This window comes from Oreochromis niloticus, linkage group LG20 (genome assembly GCF_001858045.2).
Source record: "Oreochromis niloticus isolate F11D_XX linkage group LG20, O_niloticus_UMD_NMBU, whole genome shotgun sequence".
Classification (NCBI taxonomy): Eukaryota; Metazoa; Chordata; class Actinopteri; order Cichliformes; family Cichlidae; genus Oreochromis; species Oreochromis niloticus.
Window position 1 is genome coordinate 15,147,285 of NC_031984.2, and position 25,749 is coordinate 15,173,033.

Here is a 25,749-nt window from a genome sequence, read left to right on the forward strand (position 1 = left end):
TCAATATGATTTGCGCAAGTTATCTATTTCGTTGCCACGTTATACCCAATTCGTGCCCACAAATTAGCATTTAGTGCGCACATTATACCTATTTCGTGCCCTTGAAATAGTATTCCGTGGCCACAAATAAGTATTTCGTGGGTATACTATTTCGAGGGCACGAAGTAGTATTTTGTGGCCACAATTTATTTATTTTTTGGACCATGTCATCAGAGGGGCTCCGTACTTCACAACATTTACCTACTTGTTTTTTTAGTATATGTATTTTGTGCTGCTTAATAGCGAATATTGTATGTTTACTTTAAAAAAAAGGTTTTTTACTTTTGTTAGTATGCTTTTCGAATTCATATATCAAAACAAAACCTACATATATTTGAAAAATATATATATATGAATATACAATATAGTATTATGGGTGTTAGAATTACACTGGTGTGTATGGGTGTGTATAACTCATGTGTGCTTGAGCTTCAGTGCATTAACTGATGGGTGGACAGTCAACTCCAGGATTTTCTGATAGAGAGCAGAATTCAAGTTTCCATCAATTAACCATCCAGGTCCTGAAGTTCAAGTTTGCTTCATTTTAGAGGCAGGTTGATTTGGATAGCTTTCTCTCTCAATACATGATATGAAACATATAAGTGTAACAAAAAACCAAACAAAAAAAAGGGCCCAAATTCTTTTTTCCCTGCACTGTATTTTTAGCTGCCTACTCAAGCACAGTCCATCCAGCTTGTGGCATTCGGGTCCACTCAAACCGGTCTGAGACTGATGTGAAATGCACCAGCTGCACAGAGCTGTAGTTAAAAAAACCAAAACAAACTGTGTTGAAATTAGACTTCCCCTTTGCAATAAGCTCTTACAGTTGATTGCGTAATAGGTAAGAACTTTAACAAACCGACCCGTTGCAACAGTTTCATCCTGTTACAGTAACACAGCTGAAGTGAGCTCCTTAAAACGACTTGGACTGTACCTGTGGCAATGACACTGAAAACACCTCAGTTTAGAGATTTAAAGGTGTGACCCAATATCTTTGGGTCGATCTAGTGTATATTAAAAAAAATGTAAAAGCTTTGAAACTATTTTCTCCTTATACTTTATAAGAGACACATCAGAACAACAGCTGTGCAGCAAGATCTAACAATAAAAAGAATAGTTTTTAATAGTTATTAAGAACATCTATAGAGTAAACTAACAAATGTCTTACAGTTAGCGTGATTCAACATTAAACAAGAAAAAGAACACAGGTGATCATGCTGCTGAGTACAGATTTGTTTTAAGCGCTCCAATTTGTAATTTAATGTGACAGAATCAGAAGGAAACTAAAAACGTAACACAGAGACACAGATAATGGCTCTTTGATACAGTGAGGTTACAGCAGTTTGCGAACAGATTAATTTAAGGGTAGTTTTAAGTAGCAATCCGGCAGTTCAGAGCACCGCTGTGTTTTATTTGCCTTCGGTGTATGTCGTGTTCGTGGTCTCCACTGTCTTGATGAGAACAGGGCCTGACCTTCGTCTCTGGTTGGTAACGGGCACAGCTGTGGAGAAGAAGTCGGAAAAAGAGAGAACAGGGTGTCGCTTAGATCTCTGAGATGAAGGCTATCCTTATGATCTCATCTTTATTTGTAAAATACAGTGCTGTACTTACTTTTGTTGGGCACTGTTTGGACACTGAGCACTCTTTCACTGCCGTCAACACAGTCGTTACTGGCAACAGCTCCTGAAAAAAGGACAGAAAAAAGAGAGAAGAGGGTATCACTCTGATCCCTGAGATGAAGGCCATTAAGATGATCTCATCTTTTTTTGTAAAATTCAGTACTGTACTTACTTTTGTTGGGCACTGTTTGGATGCTGATAACAGAGTCTTTACCAAGTCTGTCAGGGTGAAAGCAGGAAATACATTACAGGGCATGTACTGGTAAAGTTATTCACATGGTTGTTCAAGTGAAGGTGGCAAAGCCGATGTATAAAGCCCTTTGTGGCTCTAGAGGGAGCTATGCAATAAACCTGCCTCATGTTTAAGATCCAGCAAAGAAAGCCAAGTGGTAAACCAAATTACCCAAAGTAATTGTTTTACCACTTTGTTTTTTTCCTGCCATAAAACTGAAAGACAGACTTTCAATAAACCATAAATCTCATCTACGTGTTACTTGTCAAAGTCTGGTTTTGGATGTGGATTGGGCTTTGCAGATTGGATGTAGATTTCTCTTTCAAACTCGCACCTGAAAGGCCGCTCTGCTCTACGACTGCAGTTATCACCAGTTGTCAAATACCTGTGGGTGTTTGCTGCATTCCACCCTCTGGGCTCAGTTCTTTATTGTTTAATGCAACACATCGAGGTGAAGTACTTGAATAGTGAGACAAATATGTGGTTGTGAAACTATTAAAAACAACCAAACAAAACAAATAACTTCTTGTCTCTGACTGAGGCTTTTGGCTCAAGGTGGTGTTTGTTTGTTTTTCTATACCACACCCAATTTCCATCTAAACTGTTGGATGGCAGATGGTATGCATGTACAGTAGCTCATACAACAAAAAATATCAGTACTGATTAATATGTTTTAATCATTTTCTGAATTACTGTAGACAGTTTACAAGCTGAAACCTTACATCAATGGTCATCCATCCATCCATCCATCCATCCATCCATCCATCCATTTTCTTCCTTAACACATTGTTGCCAGCAACCTGCTAAGTTCTGCTGGCTTACCTCTTTTCCTCTCCCTCCAGGAGTTTCCTGTAGGTGGAGATCTCGATATCCAGGGTCAGCTTGACATTCATGAGGTCTTGGTAGTCTCTGAGCTGCTTGGCCATGTTATGCTTGTCCTGCCTCAGAGCCGCCTCAAGGTCCTTAATGCGGCTTTTTGCATCTATTACAGCCTGTTCCCCTCGCTCTTCCATCTCAGATACGCTTACTGCATTGTGGGAATACTGACGAAAAGAAAAGCTTTATTTAAATCTGAGCTTCACAGTGATTCCTGGTGATTTTGTAAAAATTGGGGGGTTTTGTGTGGGTTATGGTAACAGGAAAACCAAACTGTTTTTTCAGAGCAGCTAACAATAATTCTGAGTAATTCCCATGTATGCAGTTAGTCTGTCAGTTCAAGATGCAAACTACTACAAAACGGAAACACTAATTAATGTCGCCTTTGATTTGTTTTCATTTTCCTTTCTTTTTCTGAGAACAGCAGCTAAACCTGTTGTTCGTCTTGATACTTGTTAAAATCCAGTTAAAGCCCTTCACTTACCTGTTCCTTCATAGCATCAATCTCAACCTGCCGATGAAGAATCATTCGCTTAAGCTCAGCTATTTCGGCCTTAGTGTTTTGCAGCTCACTGTTATGTTGCTGGACCTGCACTTTCATCTGATCAAACTGAAAAATATCAAACAGCGAGACAAGGATGTAAAGACAGTAATTATTGGGTTAACAAATGCTGTTCTGACATTGTAGTAGATTTATGAGCAGTAACTTCTGAGCCCTTTTCATGTCTCTATGCCCCTTTTCCTAGTTGGTTTATTACATCGACAGTAATGAGTAAGAATTCATGTTAGACCTTCACCTTGATCTTGTACCACTTTTCAACTTCCTCACGGTTGTAGGCAGCAATTTCTTCATACTGAGCCTTAACATCAGCTATAATCTGGTCCATGTTCAGGTCGCGGGAGTTGTCCATCTGCACCACCACAGAGGTGTCCTTCACACACTCCTGCATGTCATACAGCTCCTTATTTAAAACAACACATACAGCAAAAGTTAAGAGGAAAAAATCCAGAATATGACACATAATGTGATTCACTGATTTAAATTCTGAAAAGGTTTTTAATGTAAGCTTGTTTACCATCTGATACACTTGTCTGAGGAACAGGATTTCATCCTGAATAGCTGTCAGTTGGCTTTCCAAATTCACCTTTCTCATATATTCTTCATCCACATCCTGGAGGCAACAGAAAAAATAAACAACTTTTTCCTTTTCACTGCTATTTTGTTTTTTATTACTCACAAATGAAAGTATTAGTGTCATTGCATACTGCACCTTTTTGAGCATTACAAAATCATTCTCTGAAGTGACCCTTCTGTTGACCTCTTCCTCATACCTGAAACACCCACAAATATCAAATTACACACAGACAGACACCCACACACAGAGCACTTTATTATCATATGTCAAAGCTGAGCTCTTGTTTAGCAGTGGTTTGATTTCTTCCCCCAGGATGCCTTACTTTGTCTTGTAGTCTTCCACAGTCTCGACCATGGCTGTGCACTCATTTTCAAGCCTCACTTTATCACGTCTGTAAAGCTCCAGCTCTTTTTCCAGGTTGGAAATGAAGGTCTTAATAATGGACTCCGCATCATTGGAGGAGGGGGCGCTTTGCTGATTCAGGAGCTCCCACTTGGTTTCCAGCACTTTGTTCTGCTGCTCCAGCTGTCTGACCTGACACACAAGAAGGGATACAAACAAATTCCAGTCCCACTTTAGGTTTTAAAGGAAGTTTCAAATGCCAGGGATTTAACTTGGAATGGTTTATCAGGATGATAAAAAGATTTTAAATGTGACAGTAAAATTTCCTCTTACCTTTTCGATGTAGGAGGCAAACTGGTTGTTAAGACTCTTCAGCTGATTTTTCTCCATGGTGCGTATAGCTTGGACGGTGGGGTCAACTTCTAAGTTTAGTGGGGCAAGCAGGCTCCTGTTGATTGTTACTGGTTTGATATCGGCAGCGGTGCTGATTTTGGGGATGGAGTAGGATCCCATGGAACTACTGCTGAATCGCCCTGAAGGTGAGTTCAGCAGGTTCTTGCGCTTGCTCCTCAGACTCATGGTGCTGTTGAGTTTGCACTGCTGGAAAGGATGGAGAGCTCAGCTGGTAGAGGTGGTGGTACAGCTCTGTTGTGCACGTTTTATCTTTTTGGCTGTTTTATAAGGCAGAACTGGGCGTGTTGTGATAGTGAAGTGATTGAATGTGGGTAAACCAGTCTGACACATACTTCGTGCTCTCCCACCTACCCCTCACTTTAAAGATACAACAGGAAACTATTCCGGCTCCACAGCTTCAGGTGAGTTCCGTAACACACTAAAAGTCTGCACTCACACAATCTGAAAACTCAGTAACTAAAATATTCCCTGTTATGAATAAAGAAAGATTATTTAAATATAATGAACTGCAGAGCTACAAGTTTTAATACAAATTTAAGTCAGTAGATGCTGAAAATAACTTCCCTAAGCAATGTTACTTTCGGAAATGTTCCCAAATATTATGATATGCAATACATACTGGACACTGCATGCACATCAGTGGACCTCGTAAAACCTCCCTTAACTGAAAGATAAACTCAGAAGTCCTGAAACTCTAGTAGTACGTTTATTAAAAAAGTCACAAATGTTCTGGAAAAATGTTATTTTTCTTCTTAAGGTAGTAAACTAGTAAACATGATTCTAAGAGAATAAAGTCAAAAAAGTATGAGAATAAACTTACCAACTAACTACATTGGCTTACAAGAATAGATCCATGTCATAACCTCACACACTCCACCTATTAACAGGAAGTTCCTTACTTGGTAAGGAGCTGCCATGGTAACTGATACACAACAGCTATAGTGGACTGCTAACCAATGTGTTGCATTATTATTATTATTATTACAGGACTGTGATCCACTGTGAATAAACTCTGTTCCAAATGTCTGGATATGATAACTGAGTTATTATGGACTGGCTCTCAGTGAAATTCTGGATAATATACAAACTTCTTCTGCTCACCTTCAAGGCCATTCATAACCTCGCACCTCCTTACCTCTCTGACCCGTTAAGCACTACCTTTTCTGCCCGCTCACTTCGATCTTCTTCTTCTATCCAGCTTTCTGTGCCTTCCTTCCGCCTCACCACCATGGGAAGCAGAGCTTTTAGCTGCTCTGCTCCCAGGCTGTGGAATTCTCTACCCCCAGATATAAGAAACATTGGTTCTCTCCCCCAGTTTAAATCTCAACTCAAAACCCATCTGTTCAAATCTGCATATTCACTGCGAACCCACTGTTTGTTAATTTTATCTTGTGCTTTTGTTTTATTGTTCTTCATTGTGTCATTGTTCTATTATGTGTTTTTTATCTATTGTACAGTGTCCTTGGGTGTCTTGAAAGGCGCTTTCTAAATAAAATTTATTATTATTATTAAATCACATTTATTTCATTATTTCTATCTTTAATTTGTCTCCACTGCTGCTGCCTCTGTACTGTGATAAATTTGACACAGATTACAAATCATCAGCCATCCTACAGAACAAAAGAGGAAAATATTTTGATTTAAAAATTTTAACTTGGTAACCTGGTAATACCACACTTACATTAAATGTGTTTTCACTGCACCCACTTGTACTAAAAAAAGAAACCTGTCTGTTCTCTCTTGTTTGCTTTTCAAATTCTCCCTCTCTCCCTGCGCATCCAATTATCCAATCATCTCTTTCCTTTAAGCAAACAACTACAAAGGAAAAATGTTCTCACATAACCAGATTTATTCTGGTTCGTTCGTATGACACTGAATCTGTGCCACCCGCTCAACATTTCATCAGAGTTAAATAAAGTCAAGAGTACAGAGCTTTAAGAGTGAGCGTCATGCATATACTTAACAATGCTGGATATACTTAAAATGTTTTTTGCATGACATGAATATTTCCTTCGGGTCTTCCTTTGACAGAAATGAAGATTGCTTCATTCAATGCACAGAGGTTTGGACTGACTAAGGTCTCAGATCCAGCGGTCCTGACAAGCCTGGTTAAGGTAAAACATTTCTCCTTGGCGTTAGCGAGGAATATCAAAGAATGAAATGGCTCATATGAACTCTTTAAATGAGGACACGGTGTACAGAGCCAACACATAACAAAACACGTGTAATGTATTTCTTCTTTGGAAATTTGTTGTCACTGTCACTCGTGAGTGTTGGGAAACAGTCAGTTACATTATCAAGTGTGAAAATGAAAACTGGGAAGTAGCCAGGTGCATTATCAGGTTTTTAACAATGAAAATTGCTTCTCATTTCTTCCACTTTTAATATCATTGACTCTAAAAAAACAAAAACAACAAAAAACAAACAAAAAACAACACAAATTTTTTTTAAACTTTTTTTTCACTGCTTTTTTTTTTTAACAAAGCTTATTTGTTGTAGATTGTGTCTCAATATGACATCATAGTTATTCTGGAGGTGGTGGATGTAACTGGAGATTCTGTTAGAGTGTTAGTGGAAGAGCTGAACAGGTGAATTTACTTTTTTTTTTTTTTTTAATTTTCTGACTAAAGTAAAACTGCGTCTTACTATTAATATGCTGACTTTTTTCTGTTGTCTACATCTCAGGGTCAACACCACCCATCACTATGCTCAGCAGCTCAGTACCCGTCTGGGAAGGAGCAGATACAACGAACAGTTCCTGTTTCTGTACAGGTAAGCTCAAATAATCCCACATAAAGCTGTTGTAACATAACCACTGAACAGCTCCATAGAATCATTTTTTTGTCCTGCTGGAAGGGACGATGTGGTCGACCTTATCGACTGCTATCAGTATGAAGATGACCAGGTCGATGATGTGGATGCGTTTACAAGAGAGCCCTATATTCTCTACTTTAAACCTCACAACACAGGTCAGTTTTTGCACCTACTGAAGCTTATGGTACCTGATCCAGTCAGAACAAGGAGTTCGGTTCATGTGTGTACTTGTTTGGAAAATCTTAGTTGGTTGCTGGGACATCAGCAGTATGTATGAGTCATTTTTAACCGTGGATCTGTTTGTCGAATGAGTCTGATGTAGTGTGACATGCTAATTAAAGAAGACTGCAGCAGGTTTATCGGGTTTAGTGTCTTGTGGGAGCAGGGAAATATGTTTAACTTACAGTATGTAACTACAGAGGATGTTATTGGACTCAAGTTTACAGAACTTTTTCTGTTGCAGTGCTGAGGGATATAGTGCTGATCCCCGTCCGGACCGCACCAAATGACTCTAAGAAAGAGCTTGATGAGCTCTATGATGTCTTCCTGGTGGTCAAAGAAAAATGGAAAACTGATGTGAGATGCATTTTTTGAGTTGTGATACACATAGATATAGATATATAGAGACAGAGATATCAGGTCAGAGGAATCACATCTATTGCACAACCTGTAAATTATCACTCAGTGTCCTCATATTTTCTTTGGGGATATTAAAAGTTGTATTAGCCTGAAAAGCTTTTTTTTTTTTTTTAAATTTCCTTTAGAATGTAATGATCCTGGGAGACTTCAGGGCAGATGGCTGGTATCTCTCATCCAAGGAAAGGGAGGAGAGCCGCATCCGCAGTGACAAGAACTTTCACTGGCTGATTGGTGATAACGTGGACACCATGGCAAAAACAAGCGATCATCACGCTTATGACAGGTTCGTTACAAAACTTTTGTGGCAAGATATACAGTTGTGGTCAGAAGTTTATATGCACTCTTTGAGTGCATGAATGTCAAAGTAATATTTGGCTTTTTTTGAATTCTTTGAACTGTTTGAATTTATTTCTTTTTAGTGGCCACAATCAACTACAACTGTTAGTTTCTCCCAGATTTAAGCTGCACAATCATTGCACCCTGGAAAATGAACAGTTCAAAGAAATTATTGAAAGCTCAGAATTATCGTGACATTTATACCCATGATAGCTGTATGTAAATGTCTAATCACAACTGCACAATTATATGAATGCATGAACTGAATGAATGCACATCTTCTACAGGATAGTTGTGTATGGAGAAGATATGCTGGCAGCTATTGTGCCAAACTCAGCTAAACCATTCAACTTTCACAAGGAGTTTCAAATGACAGAAGAAATGGTGAGCTATCTGATCATCCCTCTTCTTGATATGCACTTGAATGGCTATTTTGCTGTTCTATTTTTCATTTTATACACAAGTCCTCCCACAGGCCCTTAGGGTGAGTGATCACTACCCTGTTGAGGTGGAATTAGTCAGTGCTATTCCCTGTTGGGTGAAAAAGAGCAACAACGGATGCGCAGTTGTTGACACCCAGCAAGGATCCAGCAGAACTGTGACAGGTAACGAGCAAAACACTAATTTACTTTGTCTTGTTCCTGATAGATGCGTTAAAAGCTGGGATACAGCCCAGCTCAGAAAACTAGATGGAAAATTTACAGAAAGGAAGAAAGCAGTGATTTCCAAATGCATTTTAACTTGTATTTTATGGCAAACAGGCAGTGGACATTAAATGTTTTTTATTTTGTTTGTTTGTTTTTGTTCCCCAGTGAAATTCACTTTATGCATTCATATCTACCATTCAAACTTACACTGCATTTCCAAACAAGTTAGCATGAGGGTAAATTACATAATATCTAACTGCTGATATACCAAACCGCTGATAAAACATGAGGAAAACTGTGAAGTCTCTTAAAACAGTGCTCCTTAATGAAAGAACAGGAAGTGTTTTGGACTGTTCGCTAGGGTCTGTAAAATAATTAAAAGTTTTACCAGTATACTGAAAAGCAAAACGAGATTTTGGAGCAAACTACCGACGTACTCCCTTCAAGAATATATGGTCTGTGCATATTTCAAGACAATGCAAACTGCGTTTTGCATGAATCACAAAGGCATGGCTGCATAAAAGGCATGGCTGGGTAAAAAGAGGGCGTGGGCACCTGCCTGCCTCCCGTCAACACTTCTATTCAATAGAGAAGGTATGTTTGCAGGGAGAATGAAAACAACTGAATCACTGGATCTCTTGGTGTTTTTGACGCTTAAATGTCATTTAGCGTTGTGAAAAAGAGTGGCTATAATAAAGAATAGTCACATATACTCGCCTGTCCAAGTATTTGCATTGTTGCATGTATCAGAATCAGTCATATCTGTGTGATGAAACATTCTCAATGCAATACAGGCCAAAGGTCATTTGCAAATCACTGCTTTCAGTTGGAATTTAAAATTACGCCCCACATTTGTTGTGATTAGATGTTATTCTTGTTTTGATGTTTTAGTGCAGTGTAGCCTCTATGAAGGAATTTTGGAATTTGGGAGTGTCATTTTTGAGTTCAGTTTTCATTTTTCATTTTTGAACTGAGTGTCATGAATTCAGTGGTTTCAGACATACATCTGCTTTAAAGATTTTGTAACTGATCTATACATTTGGGGTGAGAAAAGGAAATCTTACATCAAAGTTTAAAAGGATGGGGCTTTGGGACATCTTTACTTTTCTTATTGTATATAAATAACAGCAATAATGAACTGATTTTACTAACACTTAGAATCTTTTGGTCCAAAGCCCGAGTTCAGCTTTGTGTCATAGAGCTTTTGTTTTTTGTTATTTTACCTAATAAAGCTTAACTTGTATTTACAGACTGGTCTATAGCTGGACCAACTATGATGTTTGAAATTAATTTGAGCTGTCTGAGCAACAACCTTTACCAAAACTGGTGCACACGATCTTTAAACTGGGTCTTAGTCTTTCTAAGTTTTGTCACAGCAAATTAAAATTGGAGTTGAGTTAATATCTCAACAACCTTTTGATCTGTGATCAAAAACAAACTGGTTACATGGACCACAGACTGTATTACAAAACTGGATTTTATCTTTTCCAGGTAACCTCAGGGTTAACCCTGGGTTTTCTGTAGTGTGAAGGTGGTTCATTTGTTATCTCTGTAAATCGCCATAGTAACATAACCTGCTCCAGAGCAGATTATGTTCCAGATTAGAGATCAGCGAGTAGGAAATCAGCGCCTACTGACCAATCGGTTCTCTGAAAAAAAGTATTGCCATTCCTGGAAAATCCCTCAGAAATCTGTGTGCGAAGTTTTCCAGTAGCGTCTAATGTCTTCGTGTTTCCCTGATGATCAGTAAGAAAAGAGGCAACTTTATTCTTAGATATTTTTTTTGCTGACTGTGAACAAACAGTTTACAACAGTTTTATTGTTCGATAAGCCTCAGCACGCAATCCTAAAACAGATAACCTGATTGTATTTTCTGACTTTCCATTCAATTTGCATAGAGAGTAATTTTGAATGCAGTTTTCACATCTTCAGGATATTTGATTATAATCGTTCAGATTCTCCTCTGTCTTAAAGATAGGCCTGAGTCTGTTCACTTGCACAGTTAGCCAGGTTTCTTTCCAGGCTTTGCAAAGTGCATTTATTCAGTGTTGTTAAAAGTAAACAACTTTAGTGTAATTTTCATCTTACTGTTAATCATAGTGAGAACAGGAAGTGAGAAAGAAACTCAGAACCTTCAATCTACTGCACGAACACACACACACAAGCATCTTTCTGTTAAAGTGTGTTTAGTGTTTTTTCTCCTCCCAGAGAGTGCACAGGTTGACATGTTGAACCTGCAAAAGGAAAATCTCCTGCTGGAGAAAGAAAAACTTCAACTTATCATCTGCATATTAAAACAAAAGCTTGCCAAATACCAGATGGAGAAATAACCAGAAGACTCCAAGTTAAGCTTTTGTTTCTTTTTATGATTCTGAATAAATATTGTGACATACAGTACAATACAACAAAAATAAATATGGGTTTAATGCACGTATTGCCTCTGTCTGTTACTTAACTGCATGACACAGCACTGTGGTCTTGTATGCCTTGGCTTGACCTAGTTAAGAGCAAGAAAATAGGGTAAGGTTTGTCTCGTAGTTCTTTGGTCAAATAGCGGAATGAAACATCTTCTGACAGCTGCTTAACCTGATGAAAAGAATGTACTTTAACAATAGCGAAAGGCGCTATTTTAATTGTATTTTTACCACTTGTTCATGTTACACATAAACGAACGATGTGACGCAATGACGTGTGCTGCATTCATGTTAACGGCGTAAGCTCGGAAATTCAGCATTTTATACCTTGAGCACGGGTTGCTACTTGTTCAAGTTACGCCTCTGTGGTTAGGATTATCAGCTCATTGTAAAACTTTTAAAAGATTTACATTCATGCGACTTAGAAGTAAAAAAGGATTTAGTAGTGCTGATAAAGAATAGCACATAGCTGCCGTTTTTGCAGTTATTCCCTTACGTTTGTGAAGTATACGCTGGTGTCACGTGACTGCTGGACCTCTTCGACCAAAACACCGAGGACCCCGCACAGCTTGTCAACAAAAAACAACGGTGACAACTTTCACAGCGTTCACCGAGAAAAACTCCGAAGCAACACAAAACCATCACTAACCTGTCCGGTAGACAGGCCGTCTCAATGCATTACAGAGGACCGAAAACACCGCGGCGATTATGGATGTGTACGATTTGTTTAGTAGTTGCAGAAAGGGCGACATTTGTAGAGTCAGGTAACCCATCAGCTCTGCTGACTTTATTTTGGCTTGTGTGCTCAAAGATAACTTATTTCACTTGACTGTGTTTGCGAGTGAGAGTTCTAGCATAGATTGGGTTAGCCTTCTGCTTTTGTTTGGCCTTTTCTACAATGCAGTCTTGCAGTTTTACTTCAGTTTTATGCAAATAAACGGGAGTTAACCACGGAGCTGTGATGAGCCAGTTTGTAACTGTAGCTATCTTGTGTAGGTCAGCTCCTCGGTGTCCAGATGTAATGATGGCACTAGCTATCAGTGTCGGATGTTCAACCGGATATCTAGACTCCCATGCTATAGGGCAGAGTTACCCCGAGAATTACGAGGAAACACTTTGACCGGATAGCAAAACTATGCTTAACTGATCGAAGGAATCAGTGGTTAAAATGAATACATAACCCAATAGTTGCCGAGTCCAATAAAGGGGGCGTGTCTGTACGGTCATGCATACAAGAAAGTTTTCATGTGATTCACTGCAGTCCTGTGTTTCCATAGGAATTAAGAGGCCAAGTAGCAGCCAGGCACGGGTAATTGAGTGCACTTGATAATTTGATCACCAGCAACTCCAGGGGCTCTATAAAGATTTTAGAGGTTTTAGCAGTTTTCTGGTCTGGAGCGTTCAGGTCTGTTAACACAATGTTGCAGTCTTCCCAGGAGTGGATGCCCCAGCAAATTCATCATAGGTTCAGACTGTGCAGTGCTTAGAGGAACAAGTATTGCACAGTCAACAAGACTTCTGGAGCCATGTACTGTAGACAGATGAGACCAAAGTGGAGATGTTTGACCCTAATGTACAGCAGAAAATCAAAAACAACATATCAGCACATGCACCTCATACTTGTTTTGCTGCCCCTCTTTTTCCATGTGACGTATCTGTTTAATTTTATTTAAATCTTTGCGTTTTGTATGGCGAGTCGTGCCTGTGTTTATCGCAGTGTATCACTGTAACCTCTCTGCTCTTTGCTCTTTGCCTAGATACCTTGTTGAACAAAGAGATGTTGACCTCAATGTAAGAGATAAATGGGACAGCACTCCGTTGTAAGTACATTATAGGCAGCTGATGTAATTCTCGGGTCAACGCTACATCATAATCATAACTGCTTTCAATATAAACACTTGTGTGCTTCAGGTATTATGCTTGTCTCTGCGGTCACGAAGAGCTTGTCCAGTACTTGTTGGCTAGTGGTAAGTCACAATCAGTCATAATCAAATAACACAGTATTAAACTGATGTGCTGTGCTTTAGAACTGCTCTGAAATATTCTGTAGTATCATCCTAGGCTTTGAAATTCTTGATTTCATTTATTCGTTTGTTTTTTTAGGTGCCAAGTGTGAAGCCAACACGTTTGATGGCGAGAGATGCATGTACGGCTCCCTGAGCGACTCTGTTCGACGCCTGCTCAAAGACTACAAGTGTGTAAGCATCCGCGCTATGCAGCGGGATGATTTCAACTACTTTCTGCACATGTAAGGGTCATGATTTTTATGTTGAAAAGAAACAAGAAAATAAGAGGAATAACAGGATGTTATAGTACGTTTGTCTAATCCAGACATTTCTGGGTTTTTCTTTAGGTTGTTAGAGCAGGGCCAGTATAGTGACGTCAAGTTCCAGGTTCATGGACAAACGTTTCTAGCACACCGATGCGTTCTCAGTGCTCGCTCAGAGTACTTCACGGAAATGTTTGAGACCAAATGGAAAGGGAAGAACTTGATCACCCTCAAGCACCCTTTGGTAAGTCTCATTAGTGTCCTGTTAAATCACTGTGTCTAATTCACCATTTTTAGTTATACTGTATGGATAAAGGCTATTTTGATTTCAGATCAATCCTGCTGCCTTTGGAGCCATTCTACAGTATTTCTACACAGGTGGGTGAAAAATATACCAGCTGATGTTCCACTATCGTACAGGAGAAACCGGTGTTGTTGGGCTGTTCCCTGATGTGAAAGTGACAAGGCCATCCCTGCAAAATAGAATCCACTTAAAGTAAAGGGGAACAAAACGTTCCGATAGCAAAGATTCACTATAAGTCATTTACACAAAACAATCAAATACATGTACAAAGACATAAAGCAAAAAATAAACTTGCACAAGACTGTAGCTGTGCACTGCATTAAGATGCAAACTAAAAGCAGAGCCACTGGACAAGTAGCACTTTCACAATAAAGTATGTTTTTGCCTCAAATAGTGGTCAAATAATTTTATTTATTGAGATTTTAATGAGAGGTTGTAGAGAGCCTGCTTGGATGCTAACTGGTTATAACATTTTTATAACATGCAAAAATCTTAGTATGATAAAGTTTTATGTTGTTTTCTTTATCTCTGTTTCAGGACGGATGGATATTGACATAAGTCTCGTGGAGGACAGTAGACGACTGGCTAAACAGTGCAAAATGGCAGATCTCATAGAAGAGCTGGAGAATAAATGCAAACAAGTGTATGAATTTGGTAAGGCAGAACTCTTGATTTATATTTACTCGAGTAATGCACGTTCAGCTTTAAGCCAGTCTTAAGACACCCCTCATTTCTCTTTTGTTGTAATTTTTAAAGAGGTCTTAAGCAATAGTTCTTCAGGCTTTCTTAAAGTCTTTCTCAAGATTTTTGGGATCATGACAATGAGCCCAAAAGCATACCTGGATGATAAAACACAGTGGAGCGCTCTCAGAGCCCGGACCTGAACATTATTAAAGCAGTGTGGGATCATCTTGACAGAGAACTGAACAAAAGGCAGCCAACATCCAAAGAACAGCTTTGAATGTGATTCGAGAAGCCTGGAGAACTATTCCTGAAGACAACTTAAAGAAATTACAAGAAAGCTGCCTAAGAGACTTCAGGCTGTGTTGAAGGTAGTCATACCAAATATTGACTTTTAAGCTCATTCCAACTCTGTTTTTGCCTTAAATACTGTATTTCCATTGCATGTTTGCACATGTCTCTCGACCTATTTCTGCTTTTGTTAGAAAAATATAAAACAAGGACTAGCTCAAGACTGCATATTCCTTATGTAATGCAGTTTTTCCACTTAGCCTCAAATACCACACCACCTTTTAATCCCGTATGTTTTTATCTAGAGCTTTTCAAAGTTGTTTTTTTTTCACCCACTAATGATGAGTGTTCCATCTTGTCTCGTTGTCTTTCTCTCCTCATATCAAAGTGTCCAATAAACCGGGAATCTGTGTGAAAGTTCTCACCCTCGAGCCTCACAGCTGTCAGCTTCAGGAGGAGATGGCTCAGTTAGCAGACTGTGCGCTGCCCACTGAATTAAGGGTGAGGACATCATGGCAGTAAAATAAGTATTTTAGTTGAACACCGCATTCATTCCTGTTGATTCTCTTTAGGTTGGATTTGGTGAGCTTCCCTTTAACAGAGTCGACCGTTTCCCTACTTATCCCGACATCTGCTTCAGAGTCGATGGTTACGATTTCTTGTGCCATAAGGTACAAATGACAAAATTCTCACAGCGTCTTCTCAGTTACAGTGCAGACTCCCACACCGCCGCCACATAAACATGAATGTGAGTGACTGAAGTGCAGTTGTGTGTCTCTCTCCAGGCATTTTTCTGTGGACGTAGTGATTATTTTAAAGCCCTACTGGAGGACCACTTCAGTGAGGGAGAGCAGCTCCAGTCTCAGCCCAGCACCCCAGTGATTACTTTACACAACATCTCGCACGAAATCTTTATCCACATCATGTATTACATCTACACCGATGACACAGAGGTTTGTGCACATTTTTTCTTTCTTTGATTTTTGCATCCCTAATAAATCATTCCACACTTTTTTATTTCTAGGATCTTTGAAAACAAACACTGATTATAAACACAGACAAACCTGTGTAGTAAAGCTTAATTTTAACTGCCTGAACAATTGTGATCCTGGTGAGGATTTTTCATCATATTGTAAAAAAAAGCTTTGCTGTATTGATATGGCAACATCAGAGCCATAGTGGATACAGAGTAGGGTTGGGCGATATGTAAAAATTTCCAACCGACAATCGTCAGTTCAATAATCTATGATGGGCGATATATTCGCGCCTGCGCAGACTTTTTGATGGGCGGAGCAATGTAATCATGCACGGACTGATTTGCACGTATGCAACACAGTCCAAACATGGACGAACTAATTTCCCCCAAAAAATAGGGCTGTCAGCGTTAACCCGGTCATCACGATTAACGCGATTAAAATTTTTAACGCGCTCAACCTATCTGGAGCGCAGAATGATCAAACTTTGGACAAACTGCCCGAAATGCGTTGACAGAGACATTTCAGGGATTTTGACTCAGTCTGCGCTCCAGATGGGTTAAATATTAATCGTGTTAGTCGTGTTCACGGCGCGTTAACGCTGACAGCACTAAAACAATAAAAAGTCGCCTCATGTGCCTCATGTGAACCACAATTCATAAAATCATAATCGCCTTGTGGGGATGGTGGACATACTGAAAAATTTTGATGATAGAGCGGCCAGGCAGGAGACAAAGACATGGAGAAGGTAGATGAAGGTTGGAGTGAAATGGGGGCAGATCATCTGCTGTGGTGACCCCTAGAGGGAGGAGCTAAAAGAAGAAGAAGAAGAAGATCTCTAATTGGCCATTTGACCTCTGTGCTCATCTCTGATTTGGCCAAAATAAGATTACACGTTGTTTTCAATACAGTATTTAAAAAATCCTATTAATAGTATCTTTCACATTTTTTCCAGCATGCTGTTGAAAGACACGTAACTCACAGAACTTGCACCAGTGAAATGCATACAGGATTTGCATTTCCTCTGCTGGTGCCCTCCGTTGTTAAATAATTCACTTTGTTGTGGAGACATCCATAAACAGACATGCAGCCAAGTAATAAAACAGATATATTTACATGTTGTAATATCCTAGGCAAAAGAGATCTGGGTTGATGAGTTTGATCTTTCTCCGTGTCGCAACATCTCATTTCCACACATCTGGGCCAGTTTGTTTTTTAATGTAATGCAGAAATGGGAATTATTATCACATAAAGCTGCTATGAGCTTAGAATTAATGATTAAAATGGGAGACATGGAAGCAGGCGCTAATCAGCTATTTTAATTGTCATATTTGGAATCAGAGCATTAAAAGTGACGGCACACTTTGTCTCCGAAACAGACGAATTCTGAAAAATTGCTCACCGGTGATCTCGCGCTGTCATCTTAAAATTTCTTAACTCTTTGACAACCTTTGAGTTTTGACACCTAAATATGTATCACCAAAGATATTTTAGTGATTTATATGTAGAAGGCATCCAAGGGAGGAAGAATTAAACAACATTGGTTGGCTGTTTTGAATTCTCGTGATAATAATTTTCTCCCTGCTGGTTTCTCTGCATGTCCAGCTAATGACAGAGAACGTGTTTGACGTGCTGTGTGTGGCTGACATGTATCTGCTGCCGGGGCTTAAGCGTCTGTGTGGGAAGACGCTGGCTAAGACGATATGCGAGGAAAACGTTCTGCACATGTGGAAGACGGCCAAGCTCTTCCGTCTCTCTCGGCTAGAAGATCAGTGCACAGAGTTCATGGCCAAGATCATCGAGCGGGTGCGTTGCAGTGACGGTGTCCCATTGTCAGTGGGTCGCAGTTCTTTATTATATCTGTGCTGTTGTTCATGCTCATATTATATTCTATGGGCAAACTCAAAAATTCAGCTGGGGATCAAATAATTATTTCCCAGATGCATTGAGTTGTTGCAGTGTGATTGGCTAATTAGAATTTTTTGTTAACGAATCATCATTAGTGATTCAATCATTAGTGATGCTTTGATCTCTGAGACCATTTTATAATATTTTTGTTGCTGTTTTAGAACTATAGAGCTTTTTTTCCCCCTTATTTTTAAAGTGTGTCTGTCACCCCGAGTTCTCCATTAGGAAGAATTCACAACTGTCTACCTCTTGCATTCGTCCCATCACAGCTGGTGGAGCAAGCAGAGTTTGCAGAGATGGTCAAAGAGGACGCCGCGTCGTTAGAGAAGCGGCAGGAGACAGACTCGGTCCCCCTGGTGGACGACATCCGCTACCACATCGCCAGCAACGTGCAGACGTACAGTGCAATCGAGGAGGCTAACCAGAAACTGGAAGCCTTGGAGGAGCTGCTGGTGAGGATTAATATTGACTGCTGAGAGGTCTGCAGGTTTGTGGTGCAGCTTCAGTGGAGGTTGAGTTTTTTTTTAATGGTGGATACTTTGCAAGGAGGTAACAAGCAAAAACATATGCATTTGTATGTTTGTAGTTTTTATTTTATTTACAGCATATTGCATAGAATATATATTTGAAAAGAGCCGGTTATGATGTTCGGTGCAGATGTACAGAGAGCTATTCATCGTGGCTGTTTAATGTTTCTTTGAGAGAGACATACCAACTGTGACAAAACATATTTTGCAAAATGGGTTCTGAAGAGATCATGTGTAATATATTTACAACAGAATACGGCTAACGTGTGTGTTTAATTTAGATGGAAGTTGTGTGCAAGAATTTGAATGTTAAAAAAAATGATAAACAAGTTTACTGAACTTCATTAAATATTATTTTTATGTTTTAAAAAAAAAAGGCAGTTGGTTCAACTCATACTTTCACACTCAAGAATTATTGGCGAAAAAAAAGTTTGTTTGCTTTATCCAGAAAATAATTCAATCTTCTTCTGACCCCTTTGTTTGACGTTACGTAGAATATTGTTTTATGCCATATTTAATGTGCAGACGCACCTAAATATTAACTCCCCATATTTAGTTATATTACACTGCTGTAGTTTGCCTCGCTGTTTGAACAGTGACATTTCTCCGGCATGAATACTTACTAGAGCTGGGCGATATGACCCAAAATTCATATCTCGATATTTTTTAGCTGGATGGCGATATAAGATATATATCTCGATATTTTTTTAAAGCCATAAAGTAAGAACAAAAAGAGAGTTCTTAGTCAAAGCTGTGTCCCAGATGTCACACAGGCACTTTTATTAACATACAGCATAGATGTACATGAAAAAACTACTCAAAAATAAATTATGAGCATTCATTAAATAATGATGCTCTATAAATAAAAGAAAACTATGTTGTTTTGTGCATAACAAAGAGCTCACAATTGTGCAGTCAAAATGTAAACTAAAAGACGCTGAGCATAATAACAAAGACAGACAGATTTCACAGCTGCTCTGTTCCCAACTTCTACTGCGTGACTGACAGCCTGGAGTTTGAAATCCGCTTCGTAACCATGTCTCTGAACAGGTGCCATTTATGATCCACACACAATACGGTAATATTACGTTGACGCACAGTACGTATCACTCCGCGAGGCTCCTCAGTAGCCATAATGCTCCGACAATCCATCAAGCGGTGCAGCTCCGTAGCTTACCAAAGGCGAACTAAAACATTTTTTGACAGATTGCTGAGCGCTGTGTATCACATAAATGCGGTTCGCGGTCATCAAGCACAACCAGAATTCATACAAAAGGCCCGTAGTCAACTTTTGAGAAAATGAAAGGATTTCAAGCCGTGCATGGCGTTAGCGTGGCTAGCTCGTTAACATGTTGACGCCGTCCAGCCCCACGCACGGGGCGATGTGCAGTAACTCATTAACGGAGATTTGCCGTGTCCATCTTGTCGCTGCCTGCAGGTGAAGCGATGGGGGAGGAGGGGGAGTTGTGTTCAGTGAAGGAGAGGCGAGGTCGAGTAACGTTGCGTAAAGACAAAAGTGGACGAAAGAGAGGCAAACTTGCGGCTCCGCAACTATAATTATAACGTAACATAGACTATATCGATATAAAGGATATTGTCACATCTTATATCTCGTATAAAAATATAGCGATATTTTTTTAAAAACTGATATATCGCCCAGCTCTAATACTTACCCCTTCTAACACAGTCGTGCACTTTGTTTTAACCTAAAATGAGAAATCTCTTTTCCAGCAAACCTCTGTCGCCTAGTGTGTGTACCAGAAAATAACTGCTCTGAATTTTACCAATAAAACATAATGTTGCACGCAAGAGTAGTGTTTTCTTCAGTTTCTTCAACACATTGTGATTTTTTTTCCTTTTTTTGGTCTTTAGATTATCAGTAACCAACAGGATGGATTTCAAATTAAATTTGTTGTTCAGTAGGTGAGCAGTAACCACTAAATGAGTTCTCTGACCTTTCATCTGCTTCTAAATTTGATCCAGTGCCATTGCTGCCAGCTCCATTCAGCACCGAATAAATCACACAGTTTTAAGCTGATACAGAGAACATTTGTCATCAATAATATTTCCACCCATCCATTTTCTTCCATTTATCCATTACGGGGTCGTGGTGGGGAGCTAGAGCCTATCCCAGCTGTCAAAGGATGAGAGGCAGGGCACAGCCATAGCAGGCCACCAGCCTACAGCAGGGCTAACACAGAGAGACAGACAACCATTCACACTCACATTCAGTTTAATGACCAGTTAACCTATCCCCATGCATGTCTTTGGACTCTGGGAGGATGCTGCAGTTCACTGAGAGAACCAATGCAGACATGGCGAGGACATGCAAACTACACACAGAAATTTGAACCTAGGATCTTCTTGCTCTGAGGCAACCACAACACCACTGTGCTGCTGTCATGATTTAGATTTGCTTAGTTAAATCTGGGTGGTGACTTATTTGGCCACGCGAGTTACATTAGAGTCTATTTCAGCATTGCTTTGCAGGACAGCCTCACAGAGCTGTTAGGGTGAATGATGTATTCTCCTTTTCCTTAGAAAAAACAAAACAAAAAATGTTTTACTCTATAATAACATGGGATAGATAGTGTTACTGCTAAGAAGAGGTTTTCTGGGTTTTAGATCCAACCTTAAATAAAAGAGGGAAACGAACTCTTTCCTTTCCAGTTGAAGGAGCAAATTAAGACACCTAAAGCACCTAAAGATGGCGCCATTTCTCAAGATTATCACTAAACTAGGTCCGTTGCTGTGAGTTTCACCATAGAATGGATGTTTCACTAACCCTTTTATTTGTGGGAAACAAATAATTCCTTCATCGGGGTCTTCAAACTCATGGGAACCTTTTCTAAATGGCACTGTTTTACTGTTTTTCCAAATGGCTTCATTATCACGAGTTCTCATCAGTGCCAAGGAGGGCTGTAAACAACTTAGACATGACTGTGCTAGCTGTGATTTAGACATGTGTGTATGTCAGTTACTGTACTTGTTCTATAGTTTACAATTCACATCCCAGTGGGCGCATTAAGCTTCTTTTCCAAGAACTGAAGACAAAACTCTGCTTCACCTTATTGAAGACGTGTTAGGGCACATTAAAGTGCCGTTCACACCGAAGGCTAAGGGCCATCCTTTAGAAAACAAAACCCTTGGCTTCCAGCCCGTATCTTAAAGGCTTAGTTTGCTGAAAAAGACTAGAATGCACAATACAAGCAGTTATTAAGCCAGCAGCTCCCTTTGTAAAGGTTTTCATGTTGTTCCTAAGCAACTTGGTCTTAGTCTTGAATGGAAAAATACATTCAGTACAATCCTACAATGTCAGACAATGGATGTTTACTCAGGGCCCAACAAGAATATATATATGTTCAAAGAACTATACTCACTTTCCCTGAAGACTGTTTAGCACTGGAACTTCGCACGTTCACATGTTCATTTATCTCTGCAGTCAACAGGCCTCAACAAGCCAGCGCCTGAAAACTGTGAACTCTGATCGAGACTGCCTGGTATTAGTTAAATCTGACTTTATATGGTTTTGACTGGAGGGATATCAAGGTGGGTTAAGTACTGGGAATCTGCTGACCCGGGTGTAAATAAAAAAACTTCAACATTTTGGTTTTTATCAAAATAATTAAACAGCCACTCAGTGAATTGTTCTTTGATGTGGTGAGATTGAAGAATTTTTCTTTCAAGAAACCAGTAGTGGAAAATTTTCACTTATTTTTCACTCATTTCATTAAAAAGTTAGCCAGTGGACAAGCCCGCAGAGCCCTATGTACAGAGAATGAAACCTAATGACTTTGGCAATCCCCTGATTGTTACTGTAGTGTCATCATGGAGGTTACCTTTGAAGTTTTGAAATCAGGCATTACTGTGGTTGAGGAAGTCACCTTTAAGGCCAGTAACAGATGGATAACTCACAGATATCTGACTTGGTGCTGATTAGGGTTTCTCAGGGATTACACAACCCTTAGTTTTTTAACTTGATCCGCACCCAAATTTTGTGGTAAGTTCCGCAGCAAAAACATTCTTTGTAGCCTGTTGAGCAATTTATCAGATTCTCCCTTTGCCCTTTGTCACAGTATCATTTGAAGTAGTTTGCAAATGGACTTTACTATCAGTGGATCTCATTCACACTTAGCATGAATCGGGTTTTCTGTTTCAGGAGTCTAACGGTGGTGCACAATATGCACACCAGCTCATTAGCAGCACTAGAGGGAAAAAAAAAAGTCTAATGTCAATGTGACATTAGGAAGTTTCTCTGTAACGTGTTTTGATATGGCATGCATCAAACACTTCTAACTGCAATTTTAATAATAATTTCCGCTTCAAATCCACTTCACCGCACTGGAATGCTGGCACATCAAATGGCTACTTCTTTACAGAGCGCACCGACCTGTACCAAAACAGTTCTTATTTTTATTGTTTTTTTTCCGTATCCAAGTTATGACTCATATATCTGTCATGTGTCCAGTACAAACCTTTAAAAAAAACCTTGAAGGCAGGATGAGGGGATGAAATCTCTCAGCTCTTGAGTCATGCCACCTTGTGACTCATTGAGACTTCAGTGTGACAACTGGAGCCATCTGGAAAGGCAAAAATCAACGAGGCAAAGGGAGAAATGGCTGCACTTTCTGGCCTTTGCACAACATCAGTACAAGGTATTGGCTAGAGGCAGGTGTTAATCAATCAATAACAAGTTGGTGAGAACCAGGCAGAGTATAGTTATGGTTTAAAGCACATCAGCTTAACCATGCACCAAAAATCTCAAGAGACCGCCACATTTTATTTTGGCAATATCTCCCAACTTGCTTTCGCTGTTTCATTATCTAATGCCACTTCAAGTGCTACATGGATGACGTGTACAGAACATGCAGAGTTGTGTCATTCACACCATCTGTCTGCCCGCCTTTCCAACAAGCTCCTCTCGGTGTTCTCCTGCTGCATATGTGGCTAACATGTTTGGATTAATTTATATAGTGGAGCAGATGGAGGAGGTTGCAGGTGGCCGATAAGATGAGCAAATAAGATGTGTGTGTATAAAGTAGGCCACTCTGTCTTTACTTTATTACTTTATTATTCTCTATTTTATTACTTTTCAGCGGTAAATATAATATGTATCACTCCGTCATATGTATTTGATATGTAGTTACTTTGCAGAAATATATTTTACAGTTTAACCCCAAAAAGCTATAATAAGTCCTTATTCAAAGTTTGCAAAAGTAAAATTGATCTGAACAAAATATATACAATATAGTGGGGATTTATACCCACCAGCTACTTTATTAGATATGACTTTCTAGTTTTGATGTTCGACTGCCTTTTGTTTTCATAATTGTCTTTTAAGATTTAGATTCTACGAGGTGCTGGAAACGTTCCTCAGTGATTCTCGTCCATATTTACTTGACAGCACCACACTGTTGCTGCAGTTATGCTGTCTTGTTTAAACCATGCTCAGTGGTTTTAGGGGTCCAAAGTGTGCCAAGAAAATATCCCCCACACCATTACACCACCTGCATGCTGTTCATGCTAAATTTTGACCCTAACATCAAAAATGTGCACTCAGTGATGCATCACTTCATACCTTGTTTGGAACAAGTGGTTATTTGAATTACTGTTCCCTTCCTACCACTTCAAAGCTGGCCACTCTTCTTTTACACATTAATCATTGTGTCAAATGTATGTGTAAAATCACAAGCTGCTGAATATCGACAACAGCTGTCACATGGTTCAGCTGTGGTGGAGAACAATCATAAAGTATTAAGTTAAATGAAATATATTTGCCTCAAAATAGATGTAGCGTTTGCACATGTAGCACTCGGAGATAATTTTCTATGGTTCTGTCAGTCATTTAAACAAGAAAAAAGAAAGGAAATAATAAAAGAGTAACAGTCTTATATTTCTCTGATATTTTACATGATTCCATCATTATAAAATCAAATTTAACCATGACATTAAAGGTATCATCTGTAACCATGTTCTCAGACCTGCACATTTGCGACCTTGTCTCTGAGTATTGACATGTCCTTGCAGCCGGCAGACATAACTCACAGCTGCTGTCACTGCCAATATCCTAATTTGCTATTAGTTGGAGATTACCACCTTAGTGAGAGACAGAGAGAGGGAGAGTGGTAAGCCCATACTTATCCAGTGACTGACCTGAAAGGCTTTGTCTCTTTCACGTCTTTGCTGTACCTTATATCCCACTTTTATAATTTTTTGGACAAATAAGCATTTAAAAAGATGCAGGTGCTTCTGATGCACACAATATAAAATTTGCATAGTTTTCTTCCTTGTACTGTAGTTACAGTCCTTGTTTGGCACCAGAAAAAGCCTGTGCTTACATTTTATTAGAAAGACTCACCGGCGTAGTGTAGTCCCAGCCAGCCATTATGTAAGAAATGGCATCATCAGGTCTAAACACACTTAACTGAACAACAGGTTCCCGCCTGGAAGATCTCTTTATTGGATTGCCTTGATATGAGAGGGTTTCAGCAGACACTCATTTCCCCCACATTTCCACTGTCGTGTCAAATTCAAAGAGCAGGCAATAAGAACGCTTATAAACTTTCATAAAGACTGATTGCAGCTTGAGCTTATCAAGCAGGAATTCTGTTTATCTCCGTGCTCTGCATGGAGGCTCTGCTTAGAAGTGTTACAGTCAGATGCTTACACGTAACATAGCCACGGTAATATGGGATTAAGCCTTACACGCTCCCTTTAAGTATTAGCAGTTTGGGGACAGACGAGCAAGCGAGCAGTGGTCGTATTAGTCAGCTTTGTCGAAGACAGGGAGCTCTCCGAGAAAGCTGAGTAAATATATCCGGCAATCTGCTAATCACAGAAACAAATCTAAGCTGCAGTAAAGGTCGTTCTTCGCGGTCGCGTCTGTCCGATGTGCTGTCGGTCAGATATGCGTTCACTTTCCGCTCCATTATTTCTACATTTACTTGTTTGTGTACAGTACAACATCATGTTCATCCTGAGGTGAGTCACAAGGTTGCCAGCAGCGAACACAGCCAGCTCTGCAGAGTGATACAGTGTCTGCATGTGAGACGGGATTACACTGTCACCATGTGACTGTTTTGCCCTTAGACAGACCTCTAACGAAAGACGGGCTAAATCTGTCGAGGACAACAACCTTTGGCCCTGAACTCTTCAAATGTAAAACACAGGTGGAATATCTGTGAATATACGCTTCGACCCTGACAAACGCGCTGAGTTATGAAGTGCAACCTGCGAAGAGGAGAGGTTCATGCTAGTTCTGCTTTGTTTGGTTAAAACAAAGAGTTT

The 25,749-nt window shown here is 39.6% G+C and overlaps 3 protein-coding genes across 6 annotated transcripts; 2 read left to right on the top strand and 1 right to left on the bottom strand.

Moving 5' to 3' along the window:
* Nucleotides 1–1,080: 1,080 nt before the first annotated feature.
* si:dkey-222n6.2 (keratin, type II cytoskeletal 8) lies at nt 1,081–4,861 on the bottom strand. Of its 2 annotated transcripts, XM_003438865.5 has the most exons (10): nt 4,578–4,861; nt 4,225–4,436; nt 4,038–4,098; nt 3,843–3,938; nt 3,564–3,728; nt 3,251–3,376; nt 2,713–2,933; nt 1,831–1,877; nt 1,651–1,722; nt 1,081–1,540 (listed from the first exon to the last, which is right to left on the bottom strand). In XM_003438865.5, exons 1-10 carry the CDS (start codon nt 4,821–4,823, stop codon nt 1,449–1,451), a joined length of 1,338 nt encoding a protein of 445 aa, XP_003438913.1. In that variant the 5' UTR covers nt 4,824–4,861; the 3' UTR covers nt 1,081–1,448. The 2 variants fall into 2 exon arrangements, with proteins under 2 accessions (XP_003438913.1, XP_013129782.1); XM_013274328.3 differs by lacking the exon at nt 1,651–1,722.
* A 1,649-nt stretch (nt 4,862–6,510) lies between these two features.
* On the top strand, nt 6,511–12,196 carry LOC100693847 (deoxyribonuclease-1-like). 2 transcript variants are annotated; one of them, XM_019350096.2, is made up of 9 exons: nt 6,511–6,598; nt 6,690–6,772; nt 7,158–7,246; nt 7,344–7,430; nt 7,515–7,627; nt 7,936–8,048; nt 8,237–8,394; nt 8,735–8,831; nt 8,923–11,413. In XM_019350096.2, exons 2-9 carry the CDS (start codon nt 6,692–6,694, stop codon nt 9,220–9,222), a joined length of 1,038 nt encoding a protein of 345 aa, XP_019205641.1. In that variant the 5' UTR covers nt 6,511–6,598; nt 6,690–6,691; the 3' UTR covers nt 9,223–11,413. The 2 variants fall into 2 exon arrangements, with proteins under 2 accessions (XP_019205641.1, XP_025757544.1); XM_025901759.1 differs by having other exon boundaries at nt 6,518–6,772; nt 8,923–9,052; nt 11,303–12,196.
* On the top strand, nt 12,021–18,796 carry abtb1 (ankyrin repeat and BTB (POZ) domain containing 1). 2 transcript variants are annotated; one of them, XM_005448770.4, is made up of 12 exons: nt 12,021–12,096; nt 13,266–13,328; nt 13,420–13,475; nt 13,612–13,756; nt 13,862–14,021; nt 14,110–14,155; nt 14,619–14,735; nt 15,442–15,554; nt 15,626–15,724; nt 15,839–16,006; nt 17,633–17,833; nt 18,205–18,796. In XM_005448770.4, the coding sequence occupies exons 4-12, from the start codon at nt 13,653–13,655 to the stop codon at nt 18,409–18,411; spliced, it is 1,215 nt and encodes a 404-aa protein (XP_005448827.1). In that variant the 5' UTR covers nt 12,021–12,096; nt 13,266–13,328; nt 13,420–13,475; nt 13,612–13,652; the 3' UTR covers nt 18,412–18,796. The 2 variants fall into 2 exon arrangements, with proteins under 2 accessions (XP_005448827.1, XP_003439064.1); XM_003439016.5 differs by having other exon boundaries at nt 12,049–12,272.
* The last annotated feature ends 6,953 nt before the right edge of the window (nt 18,797–25,749 follow it).